Genomic DNA, 15,139 nt, shown 5'->3' on the forward strand with positions numbered 1-15,139 from the left:
AGTAAAAGGTCTTCATTCATCACTATGTTAAATAAACAAATCAAACATTATCACTTAAGAAAACGAAGCATGAATAAAAAAAAATAAAACAGCATAGTTCGTGTATGTGGGTTAAGCCAGCAAGAAAATAGACTTCTAGTTATATACAGCGGTCATAAAATAGAATATAATAATGCACTGAAGTTCAAAGGAAATGAAATAATTTCTGCATAGAAAATAACCATCAGAATGAAAAACAAAATATACTAAATCGTGCAATATGAAGATTACAATAATCAAAATTAACATTGCAATGGAAAAAAAAAAAGTAGAAAAGATACTTGGAGGAGCATAACATTTACAACATATCATTCAAAAGTACATATTCAACCCACTGAACAACAAAGTCCCTATTAACCCCACAAAGAATTTAGACTTTCTTTTAAGTTAGAAAAACCATTACCTAACCTTACCTCAGTATCATAACCATTTACAGCCCTACAAAAAACCTTCACTCTAGTGAAACCTCTAACGTTGACATCAATAAAAGTACACAAATGCAACTATCAAGGTAATAAAAGTTGCTACCATCACCTGTTTAGGTTCTATACAAACTACGTAACCACCATCTAAAATCTATCTTTTATTAACCCTTTGGCATCAGAGTAAATAAGATACAATGCCGTTCATTCAAAGGAGTCTCTGAATCTAATAGCCTGTGAAGGGAATAATGCATTGAAGCCTACAAACAATGTAAGTAACCTTGTGACCTATATCATAACTCGCTTGGCTTCAGGTCTTTACTTGGTCACACTGGATCGTAAAGTAAAATTACAATGTGTACATAAACCTCCATAATAAAGCACATATAGATTTATAGTACATTTTTAAGTACAGTATATTACAAAATCACCCAAATTTTCCCGGCACTGTATTTCACAATAAAGTACAGATATCAATGTGGTAAATGGGGAGAGCTGATCATGTAAATATACTGCACATATAATGTATGTAAGAACCTATATAATCAATGTTAAGACTAAGCATAAGTTTTAAACCCAAATCACACTAAAATATTTTTTGTGAAGAACATTAAACCAACTGACAGTTCTACACCACAGTCACATATGAAACCTTAAGTAATACAACTTTACACCAAGAAATAAACTAACTTATTGGACTTGAGATGAAACTACAAGAGGATGACATAGGTCACATGATGTAGGCTACCCCATAAAACCAAAACATGATACAGGACTTGAATATTTGCTTTATTTCTTATTTTTAAAATGATCACAACTTCTTCCCCAGCCACCTCATCAGACCCTAACTGGATTTATATATAGTATATATATATATATATATATATATATATATATATATATATATATATATATATTATATATATATATATATATATATATATATATATATATATATATGAGAGAGAGAGAGAGAGAGAGAGAGAGAGAGAGAGAGAGAGAGAGAGAGAGAGAGAGAGAGAGAGAGAGAGATGAACTATGAAACATTGCAATTTAAAATAAGCTAAAATACTACAATTAATCTTTCATTAAACAATAAACAACTTGATAAATAATAAACCCAGCTTCAAGTTATCTGAATAAATACAAGCTCACCCTAAAATTACTATTAAGTTTACGGTTCACTTATATTTATGGTAAAATTGATTATATAAAGATTAATTTTGTGAATGACTATCATTTGATAACGATACCGACATAAATTCCTTCTGGAAAATAAAATAGCGAAGTTGTGTATCAATGACAGATGGAACACCATTTTCTGTGTGAAACCAGTCCCGAGTAGGCCTAACTATAACTCAATAGTATTGCAAGTCCTCTTCTTCCTATCAGAAGGATAAGCTGGCACAGTGATCTAGGCCTACTGGCACTACTTGTTAACGATTTCAAGTATAATATATAAATATTAGAGACAAATAGAATATCCAAACCAATACATCGAATGGTTTAGGAGTGACCTATTTGGTATTCTCTAAAACCATAAAAATACATTAGAGAAAAAGTACTTCTTATTAACCAGCCCATAAACCGTCCGTTATTCATATACGTGTTAGTGTTTAACTAACAAATATCTTTTAAAATAAGGTTTGTAGTTAGAAATTATAATTAAATCGGTGGAATCGACAGACTAGCCGAATCTCTCCACCCAGACTCTCAGAGACGATCCACCGATTAACCTTTTAAAACCATCACAATTTGGGGAACTATCAATCCGACGTCGCCCATTGAACATGAAACCCCAAAAAGGGAAACCAGACAGCAAGAGAGCTGACAGATCAACAGCTGTGGTCCGAGTAGCAGACGAATTTCCCACAGGAATGCCAAGAGAAGCAGACGACAAACTAATAATTCTTCATAACAATTCCATTTTCCAAGGGACGAAAATAATTTCTCTGCCATTGCAATGTTGCAATTCTCTTGCAACGTCTAGGGAACGTCGCAGAGACCTGCATCGACGAATTATGGACGGCAAACAGCCTAAATGGGCGAAGAGTGACGTTTAACACAGCCATTGACACCGAAGAGAGGAGGAGGGGGGAATCCATTGCAAAATGTTGCATTATACTTACTTTTGATGACCCGATCTGTTGTCGTCGCCACCTTGCTGGTGTTGTTGGCGTTGGTACTCATTATTTGTCACTAATAAATAATCCCCTTATAGACCCACATGCAGAGATGGCTTGGATACAAGCCGATCACCAGTAAGCACTACACTGAACAGCAACACCTTCACCAAAATGGCGTAAACAGCGCTATCTGTGAATGAGCGCAGTGCGCATGCGCCATCTTCGGCCAATCAATGCAGGTATCTAGTCACGTGACCCCGCTTCCCCCCCTCTGCCATGCGCGCCCAAATCAAATAATCAAATAAAATCAAATAAAATTTAGTTCATTAACAGGAACTGATGACTTTGTCGAAATGAGCTTTATCGTTCATGTATTAAATATTTTTAGAAGACCTGCACGTATAATAGAGCCTCCCTTTTGCTCTCGGGCGGAATTTAGATGACTGATTCGGCTACTGTAGAAGGTGGAGACATAATTCAAAGTGCAAATGTATGATATATTAATTACAACCGTACGCACCATTTTCATAAATTATTTGCCGATAATTTTTCTCTGAAAGGTCACGAAACCTTGTTAGCAAATTTCCTGAACAGCTGGGACGGTAACGTGTTATGAATCTACGGCTTTAAAGGGATGAAGGTCGGTTATAACCAAAATACCGTTTTTCTTTATTCAAAACTAATTCCTGGCAATTAAAGGGGAATAGAGAAAAGTTACTCGGAAAACGAAACAGCAACGAGAATTAATGTTTCCCGAGCACGCCATCGAAGAGGAGCCCCTCAAGAAAATCATTCAAGAAGTGGGTAGGAGTGAGAATTGTCAAAGAGGCGCGGACAGAAGATCGCTGGCTGTCACTTGTCGAAGCGGCGGCTGGTGGCTTCGGAAGTGATTGGGTATCTTTCGTTTAAATATTTTCTCATGATACCGTACGCGATGGCTGTCTTTCATTTTCCCCTTCCTATCTGTGGACATTTATTGAAGCCGTATACCTCATCATCGAATTGGGAAACGCGTTTGCTTTTTTTAATTCAGTTTTAACATTTGAAAGTGATATGGAGAAAATCTTCCGCATTTTGAATTTGAATATGATGGGCATTTTGAATGTCATTAGCATATTTAGATAATAAATGTACTGTTAGAGAAAAGATAATGAAAAGGTTATATATATATATATATATATATATATATATATATATATATATATATATATATATTATATATATATATGTGTGTGTGTGTGTGTGTGTGTGTGTGTGTCTCTCTCTCTCTCTCTCTCTCTCTCTCTCTCTCTCTCTCTCTCTCTTTATATAATATATATATATATATATATATGTATATATGTGTGTGTGTGTGTGTGCGCGCTCGTGCGTGTATGTATGCGTGTATATAAATCATCATCATCATCATCGGCCATTGCTAGTCCACTGCAGGAGAAAGGACTCAGACATGTCCTTCCACTCCCGTCTGTGTATGGTCTCCATGCCAGTCTATAACAGCAAATTTTCTTAGTTTGTCAATCTATCGTCTTCTCTTTCTAATCCTGCTTCTTTTGCATTTTCTAGGGACCCATTCGGATATTCTTAATGCCCATCTAATATCTGTTATTCTCATTACATGCCCTGTCCATGTTTAGTCTTTTTTTTTTCTCGTGTGCATGTTCTTTTTTTCCTGTCTTTTAGTAATAATCCCATCATTGCTCTTTCCATAGCTCTTCGAGTTGTAGCTTAACTAGCTTGTGTGCTATGGCTCTAAGTTTCTGATACATAAATTAATACTGGTAGGACCATCTGATTAGACACTTTTCTTTTAAGAGAAAATGGCATTTTACTTTTCATAATCTTATTTTCTTTACCAAATCTTTCCATCCCATGCGCATCCTTCTTTAAATTTCGGTCCCATGTCCTGGGGAAACACTTACTGTCTGTCCTATATATGTATATTCATTAACAATCACTAGAGGTTCCTTCATAACCCTTATTTGTTGCTTTTCTTCATTTTCATTGAGCATTGCCTTAGTTTTACTCATATTCCTTTTCAGTCCTACATTTCTGTTTTCTTTATTCAGATCTTCTATCATCGTTTGCAATTCCTCCCCTGATTCACTAAAAACTATATTATTTGCAAATCTCAAGTTTTTATGGTAATCCTTCTTAATGTTAATTCCTACATTTTCCCAATTAAATTCTTGAAAACTTTTTCTAGACAAGCTGTGAATAATTTAGGAGAGATGATGCCTCCCTGTCTAACTCCTTTCTCAGTCATAATTTTCTCATAATCTTAATGTAGCTTTAGAAAGACTGCACTGTCCTAAATATGTTCAAGTGTTCCAACATAAGAATCATCTATTCCTTGTCTTTGAAGGGCTTTCATTACAGCTAAACTTTTGACAGAATCAAAAGCTTTTTCATAGTCTATAAATGTCATGCATAGTGATTTGTCATATTCTATTGAATTTTCAATTAATTGTTTAATGACATGGACATGGTCAGTTGTTGAATACCCACTTCTAAAGCCTGCCTGCTCTCATAGTTGATTAAAGTCTAGATATCTTTCTATTCGGCCTAATGTGATATTTGTAAATATTTTATATACAACTAAGAGTAAACTTATTGAGCTGTAATTTATCTGGTATTTTGTGTCTCCCCTTTTGTGAATGATTATAATGATAAAGTTTTTCCAGGCTGTAGGTCTAGAGCAGTTTTGAAGATATTTTGTGCATAGCTCAGTGAGTTTCACTATTATGAAATCTCCTCCATCTATTATCAAATTAATTGTTATATCATCTTCTGCTGTTTTGCCTCTTTTCGTGCCTTCTAATGCTTTCTTTAGCCTCTTTGCATGCCTTCTAATGCTTTCTTTACTTCCTTCTACTGTTACTTTTGGTACAGGTTCAAGTGATTCATTATTTCTATTGGCAAAGTTATTTCTTAAATCACTATTGTATAGAAATCCTCAGCAATTTTTATCACTTCATCTCTTTTGTTGACCATTTTTCATTTTCATCCTTTAAAGTACATATCTGTTGGCTCCTTGATCCAAGTCTTCTTTTCATCATCTTTATGCTTCTTCCTTATTTTTTAGTGTCTCCTCAATTTTGGTCTGATTGTGTTTACGTATATCTTGGTTTTTGTTTTAGTTTGTTTGTTGTTTTAGATAGTTCTGCTAACTCTATTTCATCTCTCTTGGATTTAACTTCATTACCATCATTTTTTTTTTCTTTTTGGTGCTTTCTGATAGTTTTCCTTGGTCTTGATGATTTTTTTTCAACCATCTCTTGTGCTGATTACAATGCAAACTTTTCCAGATTATATATATATATATATATATATATATATATATATATATATATATATATATATATATATATATATGTGTGTGTGTGTGTGTGTGTGTGTGTGTGTGTGTGTGTGTGTGTGTGTGTGTGTGTGTATGTGTTAACAGTTGCATGCTGTGTAACCGGAGGTAGAGGAAACCATTCACCTGAGCCGGAAATAGTTTTTGTCACACTTAAGCTGTTATTGTGAAGTCTTTAATTAAGGGTTAACTCTTTGGCATCCTCTCAAACTTTCTTTCGTTCTTTGTAGCATATCTTTGAATCAGGTCACTGCTATATGTGGTTAGCGAAAGTCTAAAGATCAAAGGTTATTGCATTTCTTATTCAAAGTGCATGCATAGACCTATGTAAAATTGTTAGTAATGGATGGCATTGCATGGCGTCCATATCATTTTCGAAGGAATGTTACAAGTTTATATAAAACCGTAATAAAATCGAATTCAAATTTTACAGTTGACGAACAACGAATTTTCCCGAGAATGAAGTACTATTACACAGTCATGGGAAACTTTGTCTTTTTAGAATAAAATAAACTAAATGGTGTCAGTTTTGACTGTTTTCAAATTTCGAAGAGATAAACCTGCATTGTTGTGTTGTACTTTTAGTTCCTTGGCTAGCTCTTAGTGTAGCTACTGGAAATGTGTTTATACTCAACAAATTTGTTTTCAACAAAAGCATATAGAATCTGAAAAGCTGTGTCCATATAGCGGGGTAATGCATCTCTCTAGTTGCTGACATAGTTGCAAGGTTATGGGATGGATTTATATGATATTATTGCTGTCACTGGTACTTTATTATTATTATTATTATTATTATTATTATTATTATTATTATTATTATTATTATTATTACTTGCTAAGCTACAACCCTAGTTGGAACAGTTGGATGCTATAAGCCCAAGGGCTCCAACAGAGAAAATAACCCAGTGAGGAAAGGAAACAAGAAAAAATGAAATATTTTAAGAACAGAAACAGTATTAGATATTTTTTATATGAACTATGAAAACTTTAACAAAACAAGAGGAAGATAACTAAGATAGAATAGTGTGCCCGAGTGTACCCTCAAGCAAGAGAACTCTAACCAAAGACAGTGGAAGACCATGGTACATAGGCTATGGCACTAGCCAAGACTAGAGAACAATGGTTTGATTTTGGAGTGTCCTTCTCCTAGAAGACATGCTTACCATAGCTAAAGATTCTCTTCTACCCTTACCAAGAGGAAAGTGGCCAGTGAACTATTACAGTGTAGTAGATAACCAATTGGGCGAAGAAGAATTGTCTGGTTGTCTCAGTGTTGTCAGATGTATGAGGAAAGGAGAATATGTAAAGAATAGGCCAGAACAATAGGATGCAGTGAATATTTTCCTCGCTGTTACCCTTACGATGGATATAGAGGTGAATTCGCAGAAGGTAGTGGAGAGATATTCGTAAAATGCCAGTGCTAAAATATTTTTTTTTCCTCTTGAAGGGCGTGCAGGTTATACATTGGGAGAAATGGTAGCCGGTAAGCCAGATTTCTTCAATATTTGAAGAAAATAAAATGACATTATTTTGATTCAAGATATATATATATATATATATATATATATATATATATATATATATATATGTATATATATATATATATATATATATATATATATATATATATATATATATATATATATATATATGTGTATATATATATATATATATATATATATATATATATATATATATATATTCAATTTTGTTCAAAATGGATTCTTGATACGTCATCTGAACAATAGTACTATATATTGACTAAGAATATAAACCAATGGAAAAATAAATAGAGGCTATGATAAATATCTATTTATTGATAACAGAGGCAGAATAGTCTACTGATTTAGACATTTTGACAGAAGAAAAAGAAATTTATAAATCTTTCAAATGAGAGAGAGAGAGAGAGAGAGAGAGAGAGAGAGAGAGAGAGAGAGAGAGAGAGAGAGAGAGAGAGAGAGAGAGAGAGAGAGAGTGTCGATAATATTAATACGTGAAGTTGTTTTGTTACTTCTGTAAGTCATGTTCTGAAACTAAAATTCCTTCGTAGAAAAATGGAAATTATACTTATTTTTTCATTTTTATTCATAGGTGACTGAAATTAAATAACTTACTTATTCTATTTTGCACTCTAAGTACTACAGTCTTTCCTATAATATGTTTCCTTTTAGTCATTAAAAATGCTGTTAGTAGTACGAAGGTATTTTAACCCTGCTTTAGACTAATTATACAGATCCAATGGCTACTTTTGGCTTAATTGTACTACGAGTTTGAATCATATGCGGAGTATCTTAAGTTGGCTGTAAGGTGTAAGCCATCCAATGATAAGGTTACGGGCTTATCTTATCATAATTTATCAAGAAAAAATAAACAGCTAAGCTTTTGGTATTGTGGTTTTAACGATCAACCGTTACCATACCCAAGAGGTGAGCTACTCTCGTGTAATGATTTTGAACTGAACTTGAAGGAATGTAATGACAGCTGATTTAGCCTAAACAATTATTCTTAAATCTCATCTTCTTTCCCCCGAGTCTATTTTCTAGAGATCGTTGCTGTGAGGATATTGTTGATACGTGCGTTATCTAGAATGAAATTCTTCTAGATGCCTTCCACGAAATCAACTGAAAGTTCTATTGTGTGGAGACGAAAAGACCCCTTCGAAACATGCCATAAAGAACCTCCATGATGTGGTTAGAATTTTTCAATATGTATATTGTATTACACGATTCAAGAATGTGCTCAAAACGCACTGTTACTTTTAACCATAAATAAAAAAGACACTTTCAACCCAAAACCAATAATAAAAACTGTCTTTACTTTCAACCAACAACGGAAGTTCCACCGAAGAAAATGTAATATGATTATTAGATTCTTCACACATTGATTTTCATCCATTGACAGTGACGTATTCAATATTCAAGAAATAAAAATGTGATTAATCTAGTTTTAAATGATTTTCTATAATTCAATTGAAACAGACCTGATATTTTAAGTTACTACTGTATAATATTATTATTCCCCCGTAAATTGTAAACAAGCAAAGCTGATTCTACATTCTACTTCTCATAATAGTAAACAAACAGTTCAGTGTAGTATTGTTTCTAGAATTAACATGTGTAAAGCGAAGGGTGTCTGGATGTTAAAAAAACGTTTGGTTGCGTAATTTTCAAACTAATCTGATAAGTGATAGTGTGGTATTAGATATAAATTTCAACATGATGATAAGTTTGAATGTTTTTTTTTTTCATGGTTGGGTAGGGTCGGTGAATGCTGAAAATAACGGTTAGCATAAGTTCCGTTTTAGAGGAATTGGATATCCGTAAGTGGAACTAATGTTGTTTATACGGATATTGGAAGACCGGAAATATTCGTCTCATACAAATAATAGAGTCAGTTTTATAGTTGCCAATAAAATAGGATATGAGGGAGGGGGGGGGGGGGTTAGTGGCAAAAACAGGAACTCTTCAGAACTGGAAAACGACTTTGAGAGATAAATTCAGTAGAACATGAAAGATTTAAGTATACCATAGAAATATGATTTTATCAAAAATCATAAGAAGGCCAGTCATTTGTGCAATAGAATCCATATATTATAAATTACTGCAATAGTTTACGCGAACCAGCTAAATTGGCTACTAGATATTTACAAAGATATGTAGGCACACAAACACACACGGATTCATCCCTGTCCCGCCCTCCCTCTTTACTAACTAGGCCTACAACTCTGCCATTTGGACAAATTGTGGGAGATTGTTGTGTTCGATGGGTAGCCGCTCAGTGTAACAGGAATATATATACTTCTCCATTCATCATCTACTTTGCGCTTCATAGTACACAGCCATGTAGGCCTGGGTCTTCCAACTCTTTTAGTGCCTTGTGGAGCCCAACTGAACGTTTGGTGAACTAATCTCTCTTGGGGAGTGCGAAGAGCATGCCCAAACCATCTCCATCTACCCCTCATCATGATCTCATCAACATATGGTAATTGAGTAATTTCTTATAGTTTCATTTCTAATCCTGTCCTGTCATTTAAATCCCAATATCCTTCTGAAAGCGTTGTTCTCAAATCTACTAAATCTATCGGAGATTGTTTCATTGTCATACCATGACTCGTGTCCATACAGTAACACAGGTCTCACTAAACTGATATGTAGTTTAATTTTTATACGTAATTTCAGGCGATTTGATTACCAAATTTTACTTAACCTAGCCATGGTTTGATTTGCTTTTTTTTCAATTTTTCACCAAACTCTAATTCTAAAGACCCTGTATTGGAGATCATAGTTCCTAAATATTTAAATGATTCTACCTCATTAATCCTGTCGCCTTCCAATGATATACTCCGTTCTCATCATCTCTGTCTTTCTTTTTATCTTCAGTCCAAGCTCGTGTGATATATCATGCATTCTGGTAAGCAAGCATTGCAAATCCTGTGGTGTTTTGCTAACAAGGACAGCATCATCAGCATACTCTAGGTCTGCTAAATTTCTATCATCAATCCAATCCAATCCTACTCCACCATCTCTGACTGTTCTACTCATTACAAAATCCCTGGGGAGGATAAACAACATAAGTGATAACGCATTCCCTTGGAGTACTCCACTGTTCACTGGAAATTCATTTGATAAGACTCCATTAATATTAACTTTGCACTTGCTATGGTCATGAACACACTTGAACAAATTAACATATTTAAGAGGAATTCCATAATAACGCAGGACTCTCCACAAAATTGGCCGGTACACACTGTCAAATGTTTTTTCTTAGTCCACAAATGCCATCAAAAGGGGATTTTTATATTCTACGCCTTAGTGTACATGTGTCAAAATGAAAATTTGGTAAAAAATAATGATAAAAACAATATCAAGGCAATATATATATATATATATATATATATATATATATATATATATATATATATATATATATATATATATATATATATATATATATTTATTTACACACATATAACCAAGCACTTGTTCTTTACTATATAGGAGAGATGATTATAATTAGTGACCCACTGAATCTATTGAATAATGCATTAGATAGACATATCTTGTGGGTTAGCATTATATAAAACAAATTTCTATAATAGACTATTCATTTACTGCTGTACTGAAGATCTATTTTCAAAAGAAAAATTTAAGAACAATAGTTGTGTACGGTTCCATTGCTTTCCAAAATGTAATATTTTTTCCCTGAGACGAGACAGATCTCTTCAATTTGTAATCTCAAATAGTATAGTTCAGATATATCGACGAATTATTGGGAATTTAAACTGAAAAATTTAACTTATGAGTGTTTGGGAATCACCTTAATTCCTTTGTGTCCTCTACAACATTGATTATTAACACTAAACAAGAAGAAAACAACAATATACATTTTTTTAGATGTTCTAATGTCAAGGCAACCCAACAAATTTAAATTTGCAAAATTTAGAAAATTAATACATATCTTATCATTACATTTAGATTTGGGCTATACCAGATGTGTGAAATCATATGTATTTCATGTCTAAAATCTCATTGAATATGTTGGACCAAGTAGGCCTACCTATCCGATGAATATATCGAAATAAAAAATAAATAAAATGAAAATAGTTTTTGGCATCCTCAATTTTTTATTAATTGTATGAATAGATTAAAGGTAACATACTCAGTCTAATATTTTAAGAAAGATATTCAAATGTTGCTCAAGTTGATGGAATTTATTTGAAGGAAGTGTTATGATATTACAGTTTGTTAAAAGATATATTAATTAATATTATAAACAATGTAATGCATACTATCTTATGCCCACAATACAATTTACTTTATTTAGGGCAAACACTTAAAGGCACACACACACACACACACACACACACACACATATATATATATATATATATATATATATATATATATATATATATATATATATATGTGTGTGTGTGTGTGTGTGTGTGTGTGTGTGTGTGTGTGTGTGTGTGTGTCCTTTTGTGAGTGACCGCGTGAGTTTAGAATCATTACTAAAATTGCTATACTAATTTTGATTGGTAGAGTTCTAACGTCACAAGAACCGTAACTTTACTGGGCAGTGAGATTCGAGATGAATATTACTTACCTTTCTAAGAGGTTGTTGGTGATAAATGAAAAGTAATAATCGTATTTGTTAAATTTGTTGAATGTGAACGCTGAAAACTATTATCGTATAAAGCAGACCATTAGTGTCGAATAAGGAAACCAGTATGGCGAGGATGTTATCACTACCGCAGTTCAGGTAAATTTTGGTTTAATTTGGCATTCGCTAACAAGTAACCACGAATGCATTCTTTTGATATATGCAATGCAATTTTATCTAACTTCTTCCCTACAGACACAGGCTATTTCCTAAATCATCCTATAGATATTGTTCTACCTGCTTTTCACCTTATCTTAGAACGCCCTCCCATACCCCAGTGGTGGGCCTTATGACCCAAGTTCCATACTTCCGAAGGGTAGTAGAGCCTTGTAGACATTACTTAAGGGCCTTGCAATATTTACTCGAGGGCCTTGCAGCATTTACTTGAGGGCCGCCTTGCAGCATTTACTCGAGGGTCTTGCAGACCTTACTGTAGGGCCTTGCAGCATTTACCCGAGGGCCTTGCTGGCATTACTTGAGGGCCTTGCAGAATTTACTCGAGGGCTTTGCAGACTACTGTAGGGTCTTACAGCATTTACTCGAGGGCCTTGCAGGCATTTACTCGAGGGCCTTGCAGCATTTACTCGAGGGCCTTGCAGGCATTTACTCGGGGGCCATGCAAGCATTACTTGTGGGCCTTGCAGGCTTTTACTAAAGGTCCTTGATGGCATTACTTGAGGGCCTTGCAGGCATTTACTCGAGGTCCTTGCGGCATTTACCCTATGAAAAATAATTCTATTTTTATAGTTCCTGTCAGGGAACAAGCTGTGGTTCAGATCAAAACGAACTTAGGAAAATTTGGGGTGGTAAAATCAACAATTTCTTATAATATCAATGTTAGTAGAACGGAGAGATTCATATTTATGGGTTTAAACTTTAAACTAATGCACTACTAATGATCAATGGCAATATGCTGATTAAAATTGTTTTGGAAATATGATGTTAATGTAAAATAACATCTAAATGTTTTCCTTTTAGGCGGTTAGTGAGGTTAGTGACATTTGTGCACTCTCACTTTGGTATGTATAATGTGCACCATTCACTGATAGAACAATGGGTAAAGTTATAGAAAAGTGTAATAAACGGGTTGTATATTGTAGGCTATTTTTTCAATATTAAACTTAGCCGGTGATTATATAAGCTGCAACTCTGTTGCTCGACAGAAAACTCTACGTTCAAAATACGCCAGCGATCGCTATGCAGGTAGGGGGTGTACATCAACAGCGCCATCTGTCTAGCAGGTACTCAGTACTCAATGTAAACACAGAACCAATTTTCTCTCTGTCGGGCTACCGGCAAGACCTACTAATACGCTGTTACTAACTGGATTTGTTTTCACAACTATTTGGTGAAGTACACTATTCTAGTTTTGAGCTTTCGCTATGCAGGTGTTTTATCTTCATCTCAAAACTTGAACTCGTTTTGGATAGATTTAATTAGGGTGACAAAGAGAGTATGGACTCTCTTTCACTTTTAAATGGCCGACCCTTCCCTTAGACGGAAGTGTGTTTAGGTTTTTAGTCATTTTGCTTAACACGTTATAGATCTATGTATTTTATATCTCTCCGCCTTTATTAGGCCTCTTCGATTAACTTTCCATTTTTTATAAACATATAAAGATAATTTTTATGTTTTGTTTATATGCGACCTTTCCTGATAGTAGGCGGTCCTAACTTGGAACCGAAGTTAATCAAAGTTGAGCCCGTTATATCGTATTTAGCCTTTAAAGAATTTAAAACTTTTTAAATTTAATGTTTTATGAAAGAATTTCTTTGATAGTCTTCGTTCTGTTTTCAAAGATGAACTAACGTTTAGTTTTTTAGACTACGCAGTTGTTGACGTTCAGGACGTTCAACATGCGCTCTATCGTTACGATAGAGAGAGAGTGTATCACGGTTTCACTTTGCAGTAAGAGTAAATCGATTCTGACGTTTTGTTCATTCTTTCTTAGCTTTAATGTTTTAAATTCTAAATTAAAGGAACTTTTTATTGGAAAACCTTTCAGTTTTTTTCCTTTAGTCAAATAACATGTTTTTTTGACGATATATAATTGGGCTCTTCTCTTAGGTGCGAAATCAAGAGAGAAAGAGAGAGAGAGATAGAGACGGAGGGAGAGAGAGGAGAGAAAACGTTCCGTTCAAGCGGGTAACGTTGTTCTCGTGTTACTCTCGTCCCTAGTCGCTGTACGGGGAAGAAGGTAAAACGTTTCTAGGGTTTTATTCTTGTCCCCAGGCTATGTGCGGTGAGAGATTGTAAACGTAGTTTATTTGAACTAGTGTTTAGTCTCTTTCCCAGCCACTGAATTTTTTATCTTTATATATGTTTTCTGTTTTTTGCTAGTATTAATGAGCTGCATTATACGACTGATTTCGCAATTACTACCTTTTAATGAGGGTAGAATTGCGTGTTTCAGGTAGAAATCAGTAAAAGTTTCGATTTCAGTGAAATAAGTGCAAAACAGAAAATCGAAGTGATAAAGTGATATGCGCAAAGTGTTACAGTGTTGCGTCCGAGGGTTCGTCTGTTCGTGCCTGTCGTTCACCTAGTCCGGGACCTCTTGCAAGCTCCCAAGCCCAGGGGAGAAGTAATGTCGAACGACTTATGGGTTCGTCAGGCCTTGATCAACGAACAGACGTTTCCCTCCGTGGTTTCGGGCGTATCTACCCAAGATCGCCCCACCCACACAAAGACGAGAGAGCCCATTTATTTCTCGTCTGCGGAAGAGGTTTCTCGTAAGAAACCATGGACCAAGGTCTCGCAGCTTATTAAGCGCAAGGCGGTCCCTTCCGCGCAAGTCCAACGGCCCAGTTGTAGCCACTGGGTCAGTTCGGACTCGCTGCAGTCTTCCGACGACTGCTCACCTCCTAAGAGAGGCAAAGCGGTACCGCATCAGGCAGTCACACCGTCTGTTGCCGCACCTGCTCCTGTCGACCCTAAGTGGTCTTTGCTGCAGTCCATGCAGTCTCAGTTAACGTCATTGATGCGGGACTTTCGTGCGGAGAAGGTTGACACTGCACCAACCTCTAGCCTACAAC

At 34.9% G+C, this 15,139-nt stretch overlaps 2 protein-coding genes across 2 annotated transcripts in view; one reads left to right on the forward strand and one right to left on the reverse strand.

Annotated features, from left to right (window-relative positions):
• Positions 1 to 15,139, reverse strand: part of LOC137624778 (serine/threonine-protein phosphatase 2B catalytic subunit 3-like) — a 568,901-nt gene that overhangs the window by 127,523 nt on the left and 426,239 nt on the right. The window lies entirely within an intron of this gene.
• Positions 11,996 to 15,139, forward strand: part of LOC137624478 (metallophosphoesterase 1 homolog) — a 55,683-nt gene continuing 52,539 nt past the window's right edge. Inside the window, exon 1 of the mRNA XM_068355254.1 lies at positions 11,996 to 12,203. Coding sequence (XP_068211355.1) covers positions 12,172 to 12,203 — 32 coding nt within the window. The 5' untranslated portion in view covers positions 11,996 to 12,171. The remainder of the gene's footprint in view (positions 12,204 to 15,139) is intronic.

This window comes from Palaemon carinicauda, chromosome 31 (genome assembly GCF_036898095.1).
Source record: "Palaemon carinicauda isolate YSFRI2023 chromosome 31, ASM3689809v2, whole genome shotgun sequence".
In the NCBI taxonomy this organism is placed as follows: domain Eukaryota; kingdom Metazoa; phylum Arthropoda; class Malacostraca; order Decapoda; family Palaemonidae; genus Palaemon; species Palaemon carinicauda.